At 48.7% G+C, this 21,002-nt stretch overlaps 1 protein-coding gene across 2 annotated transcripts; it reads left to right on the top strand.

The window, feature by feature from the left end:
* Window positions 407-16,450, top strand: RLBP1 (retinaldehyde binding protein 1). 2 transcript variants are annotated; one of them, XM_003356660.4, is made up of 9 exons: window positions 407-873; window positions 3,663-3,724; window positions 4,002-4,094; window positions 4,318-4,446; window positions 6,424-6,628; window positions 9,558-9,736; window positions 13,181-13,339; window positions 15,021-15,131; window positions 15,451-16,450. In XM_003356660.4, the coding sequence occupies exons 2-9, from the start codon at window positions 3,713-3,715 to the stop codon at window positions 15,607-15,609; spliced, it is 1,047 nt and encodes a 348-aa protein (XP_003356708.1). In that variant the 5' UTR covers window positions 407-873; window positions 3,663-3,712; the 3' UTR covers window positions 15,610-16,450. The 2 variants fall into 2 exon arrangements, with proteins under 2 accessions (XP_003356708.1, XP_020954617.1); XM_021098958.1 differs by lacking the exon at window positions 3,663-3,724 and having other exon boundaries at window positions 409-873.

The following is a 21,002-nucleotide window of genomic DNA, read 5'->3' as shown; positions in this document are numbered from 1 at the left end:
CCAAAAAATTAGTGAGCAGGAGTTCTCATTGTGGCTCAGCAGTAACGGTAACAAACTTGACTAGTATCCATGAGAATGAGAGTTTGATCCCTGGTCTCGCTCAGTGGGTTAAGGATCCGGCATTGCTGTGAGCTGTGCTGTAGTTCGCAGATGTGGCTTGGATCCTGTGTTTCTGTGGCTGTGGTGTAGGCCAGCAGCTGTAGCTCTGATTTGACCCCTAGCCTGGAACTTCCATATGCCGCAAGTGCAGCCCTAAGGAAAAAAAAACAAAAGAGGCAGTCTGGTTCCCAAGCAGGCTCTTCTCAATCCCCATTGCCTATAAGTGGGTCAGCCTGTCTTGTCCTTAATCAGCTGCATTTCCCAACTAGCCCCCCTCATTGGCCCTACCCTGCTGGACTGGGGGAGAAGATGACAGGCTTGGATTGGCCAAGGCCATTGCCATTCCATCTGCAATCATACTTAAAAGTTTCCCTCTGTCTCGTGCATGTCTTACTGTGGGGTGTGCTTTCTCAAACCCCCACTTGTGATGAGAGCGAGGATGGGGAGAACAGAATAGGACTGACCCAGATCCCATCCCCACCACCCGGCTTCCACATGGCTGAGCAGGAACTCCAGAGCAGACACACACAAAGGAGGGCTTTGAGGTGGCTCTAGCCGGGCCCAAGCTGATCCCCTCTCCCCCCAGTGCGTCACTTGCCCCCATCTGGGCCTCCCTGTTAGCCCGATTTAACGGAAACTGTGGGCTGTGAGAAGTTCCTTGTGACACTCTAATCCCAGCCTGCTGACTGGACCACGCCCCCGGCAGAGGCAACCTCCAGGCTCCTGGAGGACACGGGCACCAGGTGCCCCAAGGAGGAGCTGCTGCCTTGGCAGGTAAGTCAGTAGCAGGGGCCCGGCTGGGCCAGGGAGCCTAGGACCGGGGTGAGGGGTTGCTGGGGGGCTGCCTGAAAAACTGAAACCAACTGGCTATTCTCCAGGTAGAGCCAGACCAACCTGATGACCGATTCAGCAAATAAAAATCTAGGCAATCCAGTTCAATGTGAATTTCAGATGAACAACAAATACTTTTTAGTATAAGTATGTCCCAAATATTGTACGGCACATACTTACACGTCAAAAAAATTCTGTTGGCATTCCTGTCTGGCTCAGCAGGTGAAGGATCTGGTGCTGTCACTGCTTTGGCTCAGGTTAATGCTGTGGCACAGGTTCAATCCCTGGCTTGGGAACTTCTGCATGCTATGGAATGGCCAAACAAACAAAAAAGAAAGAACGAAAGAAAGACAGAAAAAGAAAAAAAAGTTTGTTCATCTGAAATTCACATGTAATTGGCATTCTGTATTTTATCTGGCAACCCTAGATGGCAGGGAACAGGCATGGACTGAGGGGTGGGTATTTTTTCACTATATTTATAGCTTGTAAATCAATATTTTAAATATTGAGTTCCCACTGTGGCATGGTAGGTTAAGAATCAGACTGCAGCAGCTGGGGTGGCTGTGGAGGTGCAGGTTCGATTCCTGGCCTGGTACAGTGGTTTAAAGGATCTAGCACTTCTGCAGCTGTGGCTTGGATTCAATCCCTGGCCAGGAACTTCCATATACTGCAGGAGTGGCAATAAAAAAAAATCAAAATTAATAGGTTAAGCATATTTTTTTTTGGCTGCCCCACAGCATACAGAGTTCCCAGGCCAGGAATCAGATCTGAGCTTCAGTCGTGACCTAAGCTGCAGCCGTGGCAATGGCAGGATCCTTAACCCACTGTGCCAGGCCAGGGAGTGACCCTGCATCCCAGGGCTCCCAGGATGCTGCCCATCCCGTTGCACCACAGCAGGAACTCTGATTGAGCGTATTTTTCAAAAGAGTTGCTATACTGATTTTAACCCTCTATTTCTAAGATCTAAGCTCTTGTCCTGAGGATCTGCTTAACTGGCTGGGGAGGGTCTCCTGTCTGAACTCCTTGCTCAGGGTGTTCTATCAGCAGCTCCATTTCTGTTCCAGCAAAACCCATGTGAGAGCACAGCAGCATTTCAGTCTGTCTTGTATCAATGCCTGCATATTTGGAAGTCTATCCGCCAGAAAGGTGACTTAGATTTGGCTCCTGTGGGTGGGTGACAGCCTCCCAGTGGCGTGGGAGAGGCAAGAAATGGGAGATTTGCTGAGATCTCTAAGTATCTCTGTGCAGGTTGCGGTAATGATCAATGTGATGCTAAGAAAGAGATAAGGGCAGTTCCCGTCGTGGTGCAGTGGTTAACCAATCCAACTAGGAACCATGAGGTTGCGGGTTCGGTCCCTGCCCTTGCTCAGTGGGTTAAGGATCCGGCGTTGCCGTGAGCTGTGGTGTAGGTCGCATACATGGCTCGGATCCTGCGTTGCTGTGGCTCTGGCATAGGCTGGCAGCTACAGCTCCGATTAGACCCCTAGCCTGGGAAACTCCATATGCTGTGGGAGGGGCCCAAGAAATGGCAAAAAGACCAAAAAAAAGAGAAAGAGATAAGGAACTATATTTTGGAGCAAAACACTGTGCTAGGGACCCCACAGAAATTCTGTGCTCCTCATTACCATTCTCTTCAGTCACTATGGTTATTATCCCCAATTTGCGGATGAGGACACTGAGGCTCAAAAAGGTTCATTACTTTGCCTAAGGTCATACAGGTGGTATGGTAAGTGACAAACCCTGACTGAAACCTGGGTCTCTCTGACCCTCAAGAGTTTCCTATGACATCAGCTCTCCTAGGGAGTTTGCCTGGAGATGTCTTGGCTCTCGGGGTCAAAGCAAGTCTTGGTGTTAGGCAGACACAGGTTCAAGTCCTCCCTCTGCCGCTTATCAGCAGTGAACAGGTGATGGAACTGACCAATCGGTACCTGGTCAGAGGCAAGAGCAGGTGGTGAAGGGTCTGGGGACATTTAGATGGGCGAGGAGAAACTCTGCAAACAGAAGCACTGTCTCCAAAAATACCCCGTGGGTTGTCAGGTGGGCAACGGATGAAATCTGTTCTGGGAGCCAAGCCCTGATTCTGCATACATTGTTTAATCAGATCTTCATAAGCTTGCATCTCCCTCTTACAGAGGTAAACCAAGATTCAGGTTAAATCTCATAGCTTGCCATTGAAAAAGACAGAATGTTCACCCAGGTCTGCCTTTTGCTACAACAAGCTGCCTCTTGGTGCTGACAGGAAGTCCCAGCTTGGGCTTGAGTCCTGATCCCTGGCTATTTCTGGCTGTGTGACCTTGGGAAAGTCACTATTCTCCGGGGTCTGTTTCCTTCTATGGAAAATGGGAATAATAATGCTGACCCTGAGACGAGGGATTGAACACAGGGCATCACGAGGCACCGAATACATCCTCAGTTATGACTGTGTAACTAGCATCCCCCTCCGGAGAGTAGGGAACATGGACATCTGCTAACTAGGCTGGGAAGTTTCTGAGGTGCTCTGTTGGGCTGGAAAAGGAGGACCACACATAGGAGGAGGGATTGCCTTATCCTGCAGGGAGCATGTAACTGAGAATAGAGGCCAAGCTTAGGCTTCCCCTGGCTGGGCCAGCTCATCTTGGGAACTGAGGTTTGGGGTATTTTTGTGTATATTCCTTCTCAAAGGAGTACCTCCCAAAGTAGAGCCCAAGAATCACCTTTTTCAGAGCCTCTGAAAGTGCCTCTTTAAAATGCAGATTCCCAGAGTTCCTGTTGTGGCGCAGCAGAAACAATCTGACTAGGAACCATGACGTTACAGGTTCGATCCCTGGCCTCGCTCAGTGGGTTAAAGAGCCAGCATTGCCGTGAGCTGTGGTGTAGGATGCAGACGTGGCTTGGTTCCTGCGTTGCTGTGGCTGTGGTGTAGGCTGGCAGCTGTAGCCGCAATTCAGCCCCTAGCCTGGGAACTTCCATATGCCGCTGGTTCGGTCCTAAAAAAAAAAAAAAAAAAAAAAAAAAAAAATTGAGGTCCATTGTTCTGAAAGAATAATGGAACAGTTTCTCTGTATCACTGCAGCCCCAATGTCTTCTCCTAGGAAGGCAACTGCCTGGACAGGCCAGGACAGAAGAAGTGGAGTCTTTCTTTATCTGAACCCTCCGAGTCTCCCAGAGGCAGCATGTCAGAGGGGGTGAGTACCCCTGCGCCTTGGGGCTCCCCTCCACCCACCCTCCCTCTTTCCCCTTCTCCCTCCTCTTCCTTCACCATCTGGTCTGCCTCTCTGTGGTCCCTGACTCTACCCAAAAGGCAAAAGCTCAACGGTGACCTTGGGCAAAAGCATCAGACCCATTTGAGTGGCTTGCTCAGGCTGATGGTGGCCTCTTCCTGTCTTTTCCTGACTTCCCTCTGCCCAGGCGGGCACATTCCGCATGGTCCCTGAAGAGGAACAGGAGCTCCGTGCCCAGCTGGAGCGGCTTACAACCAAAGACCACGGGCCTGTCTTTGGCCAGTGCAGCCAGCTGCCCCGCCACACCTTGCAGAAGGTGAGGTGGCCCCAGGGTGAGGGGAGGGACAGGGTAGGGAGGCACCAAAGGGGAATGTTAAAAGCATCCCTTTTCCTGAAGAAAGGGTCCAGCACTCGCTCTCCGGGTCATCCTGGATCTAAAGGACTGGCTCATTCTAGGGGCATCTCTGAAGGTCAAGGCTATGGAAACAACTGGGCTGACTAGATGTCCAGGCTTGCCTACTTCAAGTCTACAGCACCTACAGGGCCCCCTGAAATCAATGCCAGGACCAGGATCATCCTACTCTCACATGGGAGGAGCATTGGCTGGCAGGTGGCCTTGGAGAATAGGGATCCAACTGCTGCCCCCACTGGCTAGGAAAAAGCCTGAGTTCTTGTGTGTGTGTGTGTGTGTGTGCGCGCGCGTGTGTGTTTGCCTTTTCTGGGTCTGCTACCGTGGCATATGGAGGCTCCAAGGCTAGGCGTCGAATCAGAGCTTTAGCTGCTGGCCTATGCGGGAGCCACAGCAACGCTAGATCCGAGCTGAATCTGTGACCTACACCACAGCTCACGGCAACACCAGATCCTTAAGCCACTAAGTGAGGCCAGGGATGGAACCCACAAGACCAGGGATGGAACTCGCAACCTCATGGTTCCTATTTGGATTCGTTAACCACTGTGCCACGACGGGAACTCCCTGAGTTCTAATATCAGACCAACTTCCAACTTGCTGTGTTCAGAAAACTGCTATCCCTCTCTGGGTCCATTTTCTTTTTTCCTTTTTTTCTTTTTAGGACATACCTGGGGCATATTGAAGTTCCTAGGCTAGGGGTCAAACTGGAGCTGCAGCTGCTGGCCTATGCCACAGCCACAGCAACTGGGGATCCAAGCCCCATCTGCAACCTATACCATAGCTCATGGCAACACCAGGTCCCTAACCCACTGAGTGAGACCAGGGAACGAATCTGCATCCTCGTGGACATTGGTCGGGCTTGTTACTGCTAAGCCACAATGGGAATTCCCCCTCTCTGGGTCTCGCCTTCAATACTTTTGAACGAAGATTGAGCAGCTCAGAGATTATCAGACTGTGCTGTGTGGAGGGTGGCAGAGCTCTCTTGGGGTTCAGCTGGGCCTGCGCTCCTGGCTTGCATCTCTGTTCTCTGGGCATCTCAAGGGAATGCTCCCCCAGACCTGCCTTCCCCCCACTCATGCCATCCAGAGGACTGTCCCTGGCATGCTGAGGAGTTCTCCAGGTTCAGCCAAGCAGAGAAATGTGAGGCAGATGGCAGCTGCCTGGTATCTTTGCTTTTGAAAGGCTCCAAAATGAGCCTGAGAGGCAGCAGAGTGAAGCAATTAACAGTCCAGCCTCAGGAGTTCCCATCATGGTTTAGCAGGTTATGAACCCGACTAGTATCCACGAAGATGCATTCAATCCCTGGCCTCGCTTAGCGGGTTAAGGATCTGGTGTTGCCGAGCTGTTTTGTAGGATGCAGACATGCCCACATGGCTGTGGCTGTAGTGTAGGCTGGCAGCTGCAGCTCCCTCTCTACCCTTAGCCTGGGAACTTCCATATGCTGGGTGCTGCCCTAAAAAGCAAATAAATAAATAAATAAATAATCAAAAATCTTGACCTCTGCTAGCCTGAGTCTGCTCACCCTGAGAAATGGGAATAAGAATACGACCTTACTGTGATGATTTGCTGCAAAGATTTAAAAGCATAATGTATCTAAAGGACTTAGCAGTGTGGTAAATTAGGGTTCCCGTCAATGTAGGCTTTCACCATTGGAAACATTTAGATCTTTATCTCCTGCAAACAAGCTCAGGACGAGCAGTTCCCTCTAATTTTCTCCAAATAAAACTAGCAGTCCGAGGTACTCCCTGCCCAGATGCTGCCTTTGTGGGCAGAGCGACGGCCCCGGCTGCCGCGTCCTCTGCCCTTCAGCCCACCCGGCTCCACGAGAAGCCCCTCGCCCCGGTGCCTACCTGACGTCGGGCTTGCACCCCACCCCTGTTCCAGGCCAAGGACGAGCTGAATGAGAGGGAGGAGACCAGGGAGGAGGTGGTGCGGGAACTGCAGGAGCTGGTGCAAGCGGAGGCAGCCTCGGGGCAGGAGCTGGCCGTGGCTGTGGCCGAGAGGGTGCAGGGAAAGGACAGCGCCTTCTTCCTGCGCTTCATCCGCGCGCGCAAGTTCCACGTGGGGAGAGCCTACGAGCTGCTCAGAGGTGAGGACTGCACAGAAGGGAAGGCCCTGGGAAGGTTGTGGGGGCTGGGGTGGGAGGGGGTCGGGGAAGAGGTCATGAGGATGGTGTTGACCCTCGTTCAGGCACCGAGGACACTGACCCCTCCACTTCCCTCTCATTCCCTGCCCGGTTCAAGTTACTCTCCCTGAGCCTCCTTACCCTGATCTGTAAAATGGGTGTGTGAACTAAAGAGCTTCAGGATCCCTTCCAGCTCTGATACAATGAATGAGCCTGGTAGGACCAGGTTCCTAGAGATATGCTTCACTCGCTTCTGCCAGTCTCAATGAGTAGAATCGAGTCACCTAAACTGGGTGTCCAAGATGGGGGCATTTCCTCTCCAAGCCCTGTTCTCCTCTCCCCATCTGCCCAGCCTAGGCTTTGGCTCTGGAGCACTTCGGGGGAGGTGGGTATGGGCCTCTCAGCAGGTACCCAAACCTCCTGCAGAGTGGAACTGAAGATGGGGCCAGTCCTGGCAGTGAGCCCTGAGGATAAAACTGTCCTGGCCATGCCCACTGGATGAAGACAAATGTCCTAGGGAGATCAAGTTCCTTTTTTTTTTTTTTTTTTCTTTTTTTGTCTTTTTGTCTTTTTCTAGGGCCGTACTCTCAGCATATGGACGTTCCCAGGCTAGGGGTTGAATCGGAGCTGTAGCCACCGGCCTACGCCAGAGGCACAGCAACGCAGGATCCGAGCCGCGTCTGCAACCTACACCACAGCTCACGGCAACGCCGGATCGTTAACCCACTGAGCAAGGGCAGGGACCGAACCCGCAACCTCATGGTTCCTAGTCGGATTCGTTAACCACTGAGTCACGATGGGAATTCCCAGGAGATCAAGTTCTTGATGCTGGTGGAGAGAAGGGGTGTCTCTGCAACTTAATGATTCTCATTCTTCTTCCTTCCTTCCACATTTTTTTTTTTTTTTGTCTTTTTAGGGCCACACGCATGGCATATGGAAGTTCCCAGGCTAGTTGGTCAAATTGGAGCTGCTGCTGCTGGCCTACACCACAGCCACAGCAACACCAGATCCGAGCCTCGTCTCTGACCTACACTATAGCTCATGGCAGTGCCGGATCCATGACCCACTGAGTGATGCCAGGGATCGAACCCACATCCTCATGGATACCAGTCAGGTTTGTTATGGAGGAGCCCCAGTGGGAACTCCCGCAAAATTTTTTTTTTGCCACACCCACAGCAGCATGCGAAGTTCCGGGGTCAGAGATCAAATCTGCACCCCAGCAGTGACCCTAGCCACAGAAGAGACAATGCTGGGAACTCCTGAAGTGAGCCACCAGGGACCTCCTCTTTCTTGCAGATGTTATTTCACTGCTGTGCTGTGCCAACCGCTGTTTTAGGCCAAAGGATGCCACAGAGAATAAAGCAGACAAGGACTGCCTACCCTTGTGGGCCTTCTGTTCTAATGGTAGAGGTAGTAAGAAGAGATAATGAGAAAAATAAAGGAGGCAGATATAAAGGATTGAGATAAAGATGTTTTAGGTAAAGTTGGCTAGAAAGGTGCCACTGCAAAGGGGACTTTTAAAGAAAAACGGAAATGAGATGCCTGGGGAGAGGCCATATAGCACAGAGGCAAGGACAAAGGCTAGAGTGTCCAGGATGTTGGAGGAACAGTGAAGAGGCCAGTGGCATTTCCTAGGCAAATGCTCCCCACACACCTCCTCTGGGCCTGGTGCCTCCAGGGTTTGGTGGTGGAGACAACCATGGAGAGGCAGAGACCCGATTCGGGATGGATCAGGGTTGGGTAGTAGAAGTGCCACTGGAATCAGAAAGGGCCTGTCCTGGAGTTCCTGTCGTGGCGCAGTGGTTAACGAATCCAACTAGGAACCATGAGGTTGTGGGTTCGATCCCTGGCCTTGCTCAGTGGGTTAAGGATCCGGCGTTGCCGTGAGCTGTGGTGTAGGTCGCAGACGAGGCTCAGATCCCGCGTTGCTGTGGCTGTGGCGTAGGCTGGTGGCTACAGCTCCGATTGGACCCCTAGCCTGGGAACCTCCATGTGCCATGGGAGTGGCCCAAGAAATGGCAAAAAGACAAAAAGACAAAAAAAAAAAAGACAGGGCTTGTCCTGCTTGGGATTGGGATTTTATCTGGGAGTCTCTTCTCCACCCTGGCTCAGCTAACCCTGGGCCCAGGGTTAACTGACAAAAGCCTGTGCCTCCCACTCTGGGAAAGAGAAAAGTGACAGGGAAGAATCGTCCTCAGATTTCGGATTACACCTCATGTCTACAGTTTACAAATGGCAGTTGGAATCTCGTTTGATGATCATGGCAATTTGGTGAGATAGGCCCGGGTTATCCTTCTATTTTTTTTTTAAGGCCACACCTGCAGCATATGGAAGTTCCCAGGCTAGGGGCTGAATCAGGCTGCAGCTGCTGGCATATACCACAGCCACAGCAACTTGGGATCCGAGCCACATTGGTGACCTATACTGCAGCTCACAGCAAAGCTGCATCCTTAACCCACTGAGCAAGGCCAGGGATCGAATCTGTTGATGGTTTTTATTAATGGGTGTGATTTTCGGATATTGGTCATTAGGGTTCTTGTAGTTGAAATACAACGATGATTTTTCATGTCATTGGTCGTGGTTAGATTGGTAAAGACAGGAGAAGCAGCACAGCTGTAATTAGTACTGATCAGACGAATAAAGGTGTTTGGTATTGAGAACTGGGAGTCCTCATGGATATGAGTTGGGTTCTTAACCCGCTGAGCCACGACGGGAACTCCTATCCTTCTGTTCTTTGGACAGGAAACCCAGAGCACAGAAAGGTTGAGTATCCTGCCCAGCTACACACAACAGGCGTGTGGAAGAGCTAGGCAGGAGCCTGGGTCTCTGGACCAAGTGCTACCCCATGTTGGGCCGGCTCCCTAAGGGGCCTCCTCTGCTCTCCGTCTGCCAGGCTATGTGAACTTCCGGCTGCAGTACCCAGAGCTCTTTGACAGCCTGTCCCTGGAGGCCATCCGCTGCACTGTTGAGGCTGGCTACCCTGGGGTCCTTTCCACTCGGGACAAGTATGGCCGAGTGGTCATGCTCTTCAATATTGAGAACTGGGATGCCGAAGAAATCACTTTTGATGAGGTCAGTGGGGGGTCGCCTGGCTCCCTCCCATCCCCTGGGCTGGGTTCCCTTCGGTAAACCTGGCCTCTATGGGACCTTCGTTCCTGGCCCCTCAGGAGCTGAGATTTGTAGGGGAATGGCCAGTAGCCCATGGCACCAAGCCCTTTCCAGGCAGGAGGAGAAGTTTTAGGATGGGCTGTGACAGCTGGAAAACCCAGCAGCTTTGTAGGCAGGGCCCACTGGCCAATACCTGGCTGCCTCCTGCTTTCCTGCCAAGTGGAAGAGACAGCTGTGGGCCATGTGCTGTGATCAGCCCTGGCAAATGCTGAAAGCTGAGAGTGACACAGAACAGGGCTTTGTGGACTGTGGGCTGGGGAGAGATTCTGGAAAACATAGGTTCCAACCTATTTAGCAGCCTGAGTTCTTTGTGTGCATATATATACACGTATATATATATACACACACACATATATATGTATATATATATACGTGTATATATATACACACACACATATATATGTATATATATATATTTTTTTTCTTTCACTTGTCAAGCCCTTGAGAGAGCTGTTCTAGAGGGGGAATTAGGGTTTGTCTTGGGGGAACTTTGGCATATGCCACCAAGCCTTAGAAAAAAAAAAAAGGTACAAACTCATTTTAGAAAATGCTGTCTCGTTGTCGCCATGGCATTTATTTAAAAGTCCATCTTTTTTTTCCCCGATGACTTAAGAGGCCATATTTATCATATTTTGCATTTTCATATGTACTTGGGTCTATTTCTGGATTTTCTATTCTGTGCCATCAATCTGTATATTCATGCTCCAATACCACCCTGTTTTAATGATAAAAATGGTATAGAATGTTTAATATCTGTTGGGGTTAGTTCTGTCCTTAAGGCTCCTCTTTTTCAGGGCTTTCCAGCTATTCTTGCATCTCTGCTTTCCCATATGAGCTTTAGAATTAACTTGTTTAGCTCCAGGAAAAATGTTAAGAGTTTTTATTGGGATAACATGAATGTAAATAACAATCTTGGGGAGAATCTGCATGTTTATGAATATGCAACATCCATGACCAGTGGTACCACATCCACGAACAAGGGATATCTTCCCTTTTACATTTGGAGCTTTTAGGAGTGTTTTAAAGTTTTCAAACAGTATGCACGTTTCTCATTAAATTTGTCTTCAGTATTTATTTTATTGTTATAAGTGGGGCTTTCTATTTTTTGTCTTTGGAGGGCCTCACCTGTGGCATATATAAGTTCCCAGGCTAGGGGTCTAATTGGAGCTGCAGCTGCCAGCCTACACCACAGCCACAGCAACACGGAATCACAGCCGCATCTGCAACCTACACCACAGCTCATGGCAATGCCAGATCCTTAACCCACTGATGGAGGCCAGGGATTGAACCCACAACCTCATGGTTCCTAGTCGGATTCGTTTCCACTGCGCCATGACGGGTACTCCCTAAGTGGGGCTTTCTTTGCCATCTTTTTTTTTTTTTTTTCATGTCTAATTTTATTGATTTGAGTCCTCTCTCTTTTTTTTTTTTTTTGTCTTTTGTCTTTTTTGTTGTTGTTGTTGCTATTTCTTGGGCTGCTCCCGCGGCATATGGAGGTTCCCAGGCTAGGGGTTGAATCAGAGCTGTAGCCACTGGCCTACGCCAGAGCCACAGCAACGCGGGATCCAAGCCGCATCTGCAACCTCCAGCACAGCTCACGGCAACACCGGATCGTTAACCCACTGAGCAAGGGCAGGGACCGAACCCGCAACCTCATGGTTCCTAGTCGGATTCGTTAACCACTGCGCCACGACGGGAACTCCTCTTTGCCATCTTCTAATTGGTTATTTTGTATCAATGAAGATTATTGGTTTTGTATGTTAATTTTGTATCCTGGTATTTTAGTGAATTCTTTGGTTATTCATGTTAGTTGTATAGTTGACTCTCTTGGATTTTCCAAATATACTATCATATTATCTGTAAATAGAGGAAATTGTTTTTCTTTTTCTTTTCTAGTTCTTAGGCCTTTTAAAACAAACAAACAAACAAACAAACTTGATCACATTGGCTAATACTTCCAACATACAGATGAATGGTGATAGGGAAACTGGACATCCTTATCTTGTTCCTGATCTTATTAGGGATGATTTTTGTATTTTCCACTGAGTAAGATACTGACTCTCAGACTGAGGCATAGATATATATATTAAGGAAGAGACTTACAAATATTTTTCTTATTGTATAAGTGATATATACTCATTTTAGAAAATATGAAATACAAATTTAAAATCATTCACAGTTCTACCACCCAGAGATTTCTTTTCCTTTTTTTTTTTTTTTTTTTTTTTGTGTGTGTGTGTGTTTTTGCCATTTCTTGGGCTGCTCCCTCAGCATATGGTGATTCCCAGGCTAGGGGTTTAATCGGAGCTGTAGCCACCGGCCTACAACAGAGCCACAGCAATGCAGGATCTGAGCCATGTCTGCAACCTACACCACAGCTCACGGCAACGCCGGATCCTTAACCCACTGAGCAAGGCCAGGGATCGAACCTGCAACCCCATGGTTCCTAGTAGGATTCATTAACCACTGCATCACAACAGGATCTCCATCCACCCAGAGATTTCTACCACTGACATCCTCCCAGCCTATTTTTTCTAGAAACCTTGAAACAGACATGCATGCCTGCACATGCATGTGCACACATACGCGTGTGCACACACACACACACCTTTTTCTTATAAAATGGGATCATACTCTACAGTGATATACCATGAATGGACACTAGTCTTATATATCACTGTTCCAGAATACTCCATGGCATGAATATACCATAATTTCCCCAGTCCCTTGTTGGTGGGCATGTAGGTTGTTCCACTGTTGTAAGAGTACAGGGATGACCATTCTGGCCTTTACCCATGGATTTGACATTGAAGATTATTTTCTTGGGATACATTCACAGAGGTGGACTGTGCCAGCTCAAAGCCTGTGACAAATTACCTCTGAGAACTGTTTTTGTGTGTTGTTTTTTTTTTAATTTTTAATTTTTTTAAATTTCCCCAATACATTATTTTTTTTCTACTGTGTAGCATGGTGACCCAGTTACACATACATGTATACATTCTATTTTTGCACATTATCCTGCTCCATCATAAGTGACTAGACATAGTCCCCAGTGCTACAGAGCAGGATCTCATGGCTCATCCATTCCAAAGGCAATAGTCTGCATCTATTAACCCCAAGCTCCCAATCTGTCCCACTCCCTCCTTCTCCCCCTTGGCAACCACAAGTCTGTTCTCCAAGTCTATGGTTTTCTTTTCTGTGGAAAGGTTCATTTGTGCCATATATCAGATTCCGGTTATAAATGCTATCATAGGGTAATTGTCTTTCTCTTTCTGACTTACTTCACTCAGTATGAGAGTCTCTAGTTCCATCCATGTTGCTGCAAATGCTGTTTCCTCTGTCCCCAAGATCTTACAGGCATATTGTTTCATCCTGGAGAAGCTACTGGAGAATGAGGAAACTCAAATTAATGGCTTTTGCATCATTGAGAACTTCAAGGGCTTTACCATGCAGCAAGCTGCTGGACTCCGGGCTTCTGATCTCAGGAAGATGGTGGACATGCTCCAGGTGAGGCCTCAGAACCCGATCCTCTCACACGTGGGGAGGCTGGGTCTGGTTTCCTGGTTTAATGGTGCTGGCAGGGACCTGAGGAGATGACCACCTAATGCCAAAATGATCAATAACAATCACAGCCCCGCCCACAAACACTTCTTGGCCAGTGATACTTTGCCACGTGTTCACATTCATTTACTCCTCAAAAGCAACCTCTCCCTGTTTCCCTGCCTCATTGTATAAACCTGGAAACCCAGGCTTAGAGATGAGTGACGTCTCAAGGTTACACAGCCATCAGGTGCTAGCGGCGGGACTTGAACCTGCCTCTTCTGACCTGGAATCCCATTCTCTGTCAGCATATGTCATGCCACCTCGCCTCCCTGTGAACGTGAGTTTATCCTGAGAAACATGTTGCTAATGCTGCCCCAGACAACTCGCTCCTATATACTAATGTGTCAGAAGCCCTTTCTTAGAGCTTATCTTAAATGTGTTTGGGGGAGTTCCTGTTGTGGCTCAGTGTGAATCTAATTAGTATGTGTGAGGATGTGTGTTCGATCCCTGGCCTTGCTCAGTGGGTTAAGGATCCAGCATTGCCATGAGCTGTGGTGTAGGTCACAGATGTGGCTCAGATCCTGTGTTGCTGTGGCTGGGGTGTAGTCTGGGACCCCTAGCCTGGGGACTTCCACATGCCGCAGGTGTGGTCCTAAAAAGGAAAAAAAAAACCTGTTTTGTCTTGGAAAGGAGGACTGGGAGGTGGGGGTCATGGGCAGTGTTGAAAGACACTGAGGCATGACAGTAGCGTCCCTCTGGTCTATAATAGTTTCCAGTCCACTCAGCAGGCACGTGGATTTGAAAAAACTCGTCACCTAAAAACCAAGCAAGGTTACTGTTTCATTTCTTCTCTCTCTTTTTTTTTTTTTTGTCTTTTTGTTGTTGTTGCTATTTCTTGGGCCGCTCCCGCGGCATATGGACATTCCCAGGCTAGGGGTTGAATCGGAGCTGTAGCCGCCGGCCTACGCCAGAGCCACAGCAACGCAGGATCCGAGCCGCGTCTGCGACCTACACCACAGCTCATGGCAACGCCGGATCGTTAACCCACTGAGCAAGGGCAGGGATCGAACCCGCAACCTCATGGTTCCTAGTCGGATTTGTTAACCACTGCGCCACGACGGGAACTCCTCTTTTTTGTCTTTTTAAGGCTGCACCTGCAGCATATGGAAGTTCCCAGGCTAGGGATCGAATTGGAGCTGCAGTTGCCAGCCTACACCACAGCCACAGCAACATGGGATCTGAGCTGCGTCCACAGCCTACATCACAGCCCACAGCAACGCTGGATCCTTAACCCACTGAGCGAGTCCAGGGATCAAACCTGTGTCCCCATGGACACTAGTTAGGCTCACTACCACCCAGCCACAACAGGAACTTCTAGCTGTTTCATTTCTTTGTTCCACCTACTTGCAAGGTTTCCTGCACCAGCAGGGAGAGGGCTGGGGTCTGTGACCTCTGGGGCTTCCTTCTTCTAGTTTGAAGCGACAGCGAAGCCAGGGATCCCCAGTTGCTGGCCCAGGGCTGGGTCCTTGGAGGGTAGCGGTGTGATAATGACAACCGCTGTCCTGTGTCATGGCTCTGAGAGGAAGTGGGGGCGTGAGTGAGACCCTGTGAAGTCTTTGTGGTGGGGTGTTGTCTGTCTTTGCAGGATTCCTTCCCAGCTCGGTTCAAAGCCATCCACTTCATCCACCAGCCATGGTACTTCACCACAACCTACAACGTGGTCAAACCCTTCTTAAAGAGCAAATTGCTCCAGAGGGTGAGTGTGTGGCCGCTCAGGGAAGGTGCCCAGTGATTATCTGGTGTGGGAGTGGGTGAATGGGGCTGTAGCAAGAAAGAGCTTAGGGGATAAGAGGGAGGAGGGTGGAGGCAGAGGGGACCCCACCTGAGCCCTCCTCAGACTCTGTGCCATGGTCCTGAACCAAGTGGATCCCACAGACAGCACAGCAAGGACTGTGGAAAAGGGTGTCACCAGGCAGAGATGGCATTGTATGCCTTTGTCCTTCTGTCCTTCTTCTCCCAACCATCATCCTTAGGGAGCCCCCTTGTTCAGCTCCATCTCCTCTGCTTCCCTGTAGGTCTTTGTCCACGGAGAAGACCTCTCTGACTTCTTCCAGGAGTTTGACGAGGACATCCTGCCCTCTGACTTTGGGGGCACACTGCCCAAGTACGACGGCAAGGTCGTTGCCGAGCAGCTCTTTGGTCCCCGGGCCCAAGCCGAAAACACAGCCTTCTGAGAACGTCTCGTGCCATCTGACCTGTAGTTAGCACCCCTGGGTCTCTCCAAGGCTGTCCTGGACCTAGAAGGCTGGAGAAAGGGCTGCCCGGTGGTGACTGGTTTTCCCTGAATCTCCCTAAGCTTGGGTGAACTCTGGTGTCGCCCTCTTCCCAAGTTGGAGGATAATAAAGCAGGGGAATTCCCTTGAGCGAGAATTGAGGGCAGTTACATTCCTACTGCCTCTGAAGCTTTGGGACAGAGACTTGTGTCCGGGGATTGAGTTTCAAGGATTCTAACCAAGGTTCTCAATGCTTTTGTCGTAGAGCTTTGCCATTTAGGGTCTGTAAAAATAGGCAAGGAGGCTGGGTGAAGAGTCTCTCCCCCACTAAAAATACAAAAAAAAAAAATGATGAAGAGGAGTTATATAAGTGTCAAAGATGTGACAAGTATAACAATCTTGGTGGCCGGAAGGCAGGTGAGGGTTTTCCGCGTGGAATTCCAGGGTGAAAGCTGCCTTGAATGGCTCCATTTTGGGATGGTCTGGTCACCTGCAGTCAGGGGCCCTGTGATGTGTGCAGTGATGATTAGGAACTTGGATCTCCTTCAAGGGTGGCAGCGGTGTCCCTCTCCTTCTGTCCCTGGGATCACTCCACCAAAACTCTCTCCTCCAGACCCCTGGCCTCAACAAACAGTTTTACTTAGGTTTACAGATGGTATCTTCTGAGATCACTCTGCAAGTCCTGAAGTTACACAGTGAAGGCTCTTTGTCTTTGGTTTCAGGCACTTTACAGCAGTGAACTTCTACTTTTAAGTTCTGCCTATTTTGACAAATATAAATGCTTTCTTTCCTTTCTATGGTATTGGTTTTCCACAAGTGTCTGGTGATTTTTGAGTGTGTGTGGGTCATGCTGTTCCCTCTGGGGAAAGGGCTGGCTTCCTCTGGCCTGGGGCTCAAGGGCTGACAGATTCTCCTCCCAAGATCTTACACTGGCCTTCCTCCAAGAGGCAGACCCACGTTCTTGTTGTCTGGCTCATGGTATTCGGTGAGGGTCCATGGGCCTGGCTGCTCCCACTGAAGTACCCCAGTGATCATCCCAAGGCTTCTGTGCTCTTGCCTCCTGGGCATGAAGCACCCCTGATGCTACACATCTCCCTTTGGGGGCAGGACTTTGGGTGGTTTCCTGGCTGTGGGTTCAATTCAGTGCCCTGTGCTTTCACTCCTTTAGGAATTTCTCTGATCCACTGAATTCTCTTTCCTGTTTTCCAGTGTGGCTGTGTACATGTTCACATATATGTGACTGTATATACATAAGCATTTCTCTCTCTTTTTTTGTCCTTTTAGGGCTGCACCTGCAGCATATGGAAGTTCCCAGGCTAGGGGTCCAATCAGAGCTGCAGCTGCCAGCCTACACCACAGCCACAGCAACACAAGATCCAAGCTGCATCTGTGATCTATGTCGCAGTTCATGGCAATGCCAGATCCTTAACCCACTGATCAAACCCTTGTCCTCATGGGTGCTAGTCAGGTTTGTTATAGCCGAGCCACCGTGGGCACTCCTGCATTTCTTATATCTTTTCTTTCATTTCTAGGTTTTGCAGTGTATGCTCATCACCCAAGTACCTTCTTTATAACATTTACAGTCAATAATGTATGGTCATAAATGATACTTACATAGGATTTCAAAGCTGGAGGAGGAATCATAGCAAATTATTGTGGGTGGCTGACCAGTAAGGATTTCTCCCAAGCCCTTCTTCAAACTCTGTAAAAGTGGAAACTTTTCCAGGGAGTTCCTGCTGTGGCACAGTGGGTTTAGGGTCCGACTGCAGTGCCTTGGGTTGCTATGAAGGTGTGGATTTGATCCCTGGCCTGGCACAGTGGGTTAAGCATCTGGCATTGTCACAGTTGTGGTGTAGGTCGCAGCTGTGGCTCGGATTTGATCCCTAGCCTGGGAACTTCCATATGCTGGGTGGCGGGGGAAGCTGAAGCTTTTCCAGATCAAACCTTACATGGAACTCTAGTATTAAGCCTACAAAGGGTGGAGCTGCTCTGGTTGAAGGGGGATCAGGAGCCTCTCTCTCAGCTCTCCCAGAACATCTGGAGCTAAGAAGGCACAAACATGCTGTCAAGGGGTTGCGTGATAAGAGAATGGGGCTTGCATTTGCAAGAACGGGGCACTGGTGACCTGACACTACAGGTACTGGTAGAGTGGGGACAGGGATGAGGCTGAGTTAAAGACATTATCAAGATACAGTTTTAGGAGTTCCTGTTGTGGTGCAGCAGCAATGAATCCGACTAGTATCCATGAGGACCTGGGTTTGATCCCTGGCCCTGCTCAGCTGGTTAAGGATCCAGCGTTGCCATGAGCTGTGGTGTAGGTTGCAGACGCGGATCCAATCCCATGTTGCTGTGGCTGTGGTGTAGACTGCAGCTGTAGCTCTGATTTGACCCCTAGCCTGGGAACTTCCATATGCCATAGGTGCAGCCTAAAAAGCAAAAAAGAAAAGAAACGAAACATTAGCCTTGCTTGATTTTTAGGTGACCGAATTTTTTCAAATCCATTTGTCTGCTGAGTGGACTGCTAACTATTACAGATCAGAGGGATAGTGGGTCCTATAAAGCAAAAAAACAAAGCAAAACAAAAGATACTTACAATTGTTTTGTAAAGGAGTTGGGTCCCCAATTTGCAGAAACCTGTGGGTGATCCCTCTTGGATGATGCCTATCTTTCCCCTGGCTCCTAATTGCCAGGAGCCCTCCTAGTCCCACCCTCTGATTTGTGGGGGCTGTAATTTATAAATGAGATCAGAATGTGGAGAAAACTGCAGGCAGAGGCCTTTGGCATAGCTTTGGCTCTTACTCAAATCCAAGTGGGATGCAGGGGATCCCCCTACAGTCAGCAGGGCTAGAGCCTTTGCTTGGGGTGGGGCCTGGCAAAACCCAGGGGGCCCTAGCAAGAAACTGCAAGGTTGGGACCCAGTGAGTCAGTTCTGACTGTGGACTGCCACTGCCCCCTGCTGGCTGTGTCCTGGCACTGCCTCTCCATGCTCCCAGGGAAAGACAGGGCAACAACAGAGTGAGCCAGTCCTTGCTAGGGAAGTGGTGCTGCCTGAGGGAGAAGGTGCTTGAAGACCATGAAGGTTAAAAATGTTGAAGTCTGGAGTTCCCGTCGTGGTGCAGTGGTTAACGAATCCGACTAGGAACCATGAGGTTGCGGGTTCGGTCCCTGCCCTTGCTCAGTGGGTTAACGATCCGGCGTTGCCATGAGCTGTGGTGTAGGTCGCAGACGCGGCTCGGATCCTGCGTTGCTGTGGCTCTGGCGTAGGCCGGTGGCTACAGCTACAGCTCCGATTCAACCCCTAGCCTGGGAACCTCCATATGCCGTGGGAGCGGCCCAAGAAATAGCAACAACAACAAAAGACAAAAGACAAAAAAAAAAAAAAAAGGTTGAAATCTGGAGTTACTCCAGCTCAGCACTAATGAACTCTCGACTAGTATCCATGAGGACATGGGTTCAATCTCTGGCCTTGCTTGGGTTTAAAGGATCTGGCCGTGAATTGTGGTTAGGCTGGTGGCTACAGCTCTGACTTGACCCCCTAGTCTAGGAGCCTCCATATACCGTGCGTGTAGCTCTAATATATATATATAATATATATATACTATATATAATATATATATACTATATATAATATATATATACTATATATATACTATATATAATATATATATACTATATATATACTATATATATACTATATATATACTATATATATAATATATATATACTATATATATACTATATATACTATATATAATATATATACTATATATAATATATATATACTATATATACTATATATATATACTATATATACTATATATAGTATATATAATATATATATACTATATATAATATATATATAGTATATATACTATATATACTATATATAATATATATATAATATATATAATATATATATAATATATATAGTATATATATATACTATATATATAAACATTTTAAAATAAAAATTAAAAAAAGATTAAAAAAATGTTAAAATCTGATGTGCTCTGTCCCACAAAATCTGAGCCTCCATGCTGAATTCCTAGAAGTGGCCACCAACTCCCCAGTAATGAGAGAAAGAGGGACAATAAAATACACCTAAAAGCCACCAAACATGGGGAGGGTACAACCAAGCATGACCTTTATGTCAACGATTTGCTGCTCAGAACACCTTCCCTTCTAGAGACATCTGGGATGAAGCTGGAATTTGAAAGTAATTTTTTTTTTTTTTTTTTTTTTTTTTTTTTTTTTTTTTGCTTTTTTAAGGGCATATGGAGGTTCCCAGGCTAGGGGTAGATTCAGAGCTATAGCTGCCGGCCTATACCACAGCCACAGCAGCGCCAGATCCAAACCGCGCCTGCGACCTACGCCACAGCTCAGGCAACGCCGGATCTTTAACCCACTGAGCAAGGCCAGGGATCAAACCAGCAACCTTCTAGTCGGATTCGTTTCTGCTGTGCCATGACGGAAACTCTTGAATGTAATTTGAGCAGAGCAAACGTTGGGAAGTCACAGTGATATATTTCTGCTACCTTCTTGTGGACCTTGGGGGAAATACTGTCAGCAGATGGGGGCATTTGCCGAGGTGTGGGTGGAAGTCTCAGTGGGGCAATGGGCCATCAGCGTCAGAGAGCCTCTGAGCAAGACTGGCCACAGCTTAGCGCCTCAAGTGTACCCAAGGGACACTGGGAGGCTAATGCTACCTGGCATCCTGGCAAAGTCTTCCTGGAAGAGGGATACCCAGATCTTCAGGCAACCAGAGAAAGAGCTGAACTTCACCACTTCAGGGTGACTTGCACCACTTTTCATCCCACTTTCCATGGCGGGTGTGGCTCTGGTGTGGGGACAGCTCAGCAGTGCAGGGTCTGGCAGCTCACAGGATATCTGGGAGCCTCACTGCTCCAAGTATGGTCCCAGGAGAGGGTACCTGCCCCACTTGGGAGCTGACTTGTGATGGAGAGAGAATCTTAGGCCTCACCTCTCTGAGCTGCTGAATCATAATCTATATTTTAAGATCCTCAGGGAAAGTACACAGCTTCCTGAGCAGTTTTTTGTAATCTCTTTGCAGGCTAGTCCTCCTGGGGGGGGGGGCGGGTTATACCTACAGAGGCCTGGGCAGCAAGAGCTTTCCAAGCTCCCCAGGTAGTTTAAATGTGCACTGCTCAAGGTCATTTTTTTTTTTAAGTCTTTTTAGGGCTGCACCTTTGGCATAGGTCCAATCGGAGCTACAGCTGCCGGCCTATACCACAGCCACAGCAACAGGGAAGCTGAGCTGTGTCTGCGACCTACACCACAGCTCATAGCAATGCTGAATTTTTTTTTTAACTTTATATAATGATTTTTATTTTTTT

Source organism: Sus scrofa, chromosome 7, assembly GCF_000003025.6.
Source record: "Sus scrofa isolate TJ Tabasco breed Duroc chromosome 7, Sscrofa11.1, whole genome shotgun sequence".
Lineage (NCBI taxonomy): Eukaryota > Metazoa > Chordata > Mammalia > Artiodactyla > Suidae > Sus > Sus scrofa.
The sequence above is the reverse complement of the archived record's forward strand: the minus strand, read 5'-3'. Positions and strand labels throughout refer to the sequence as shown.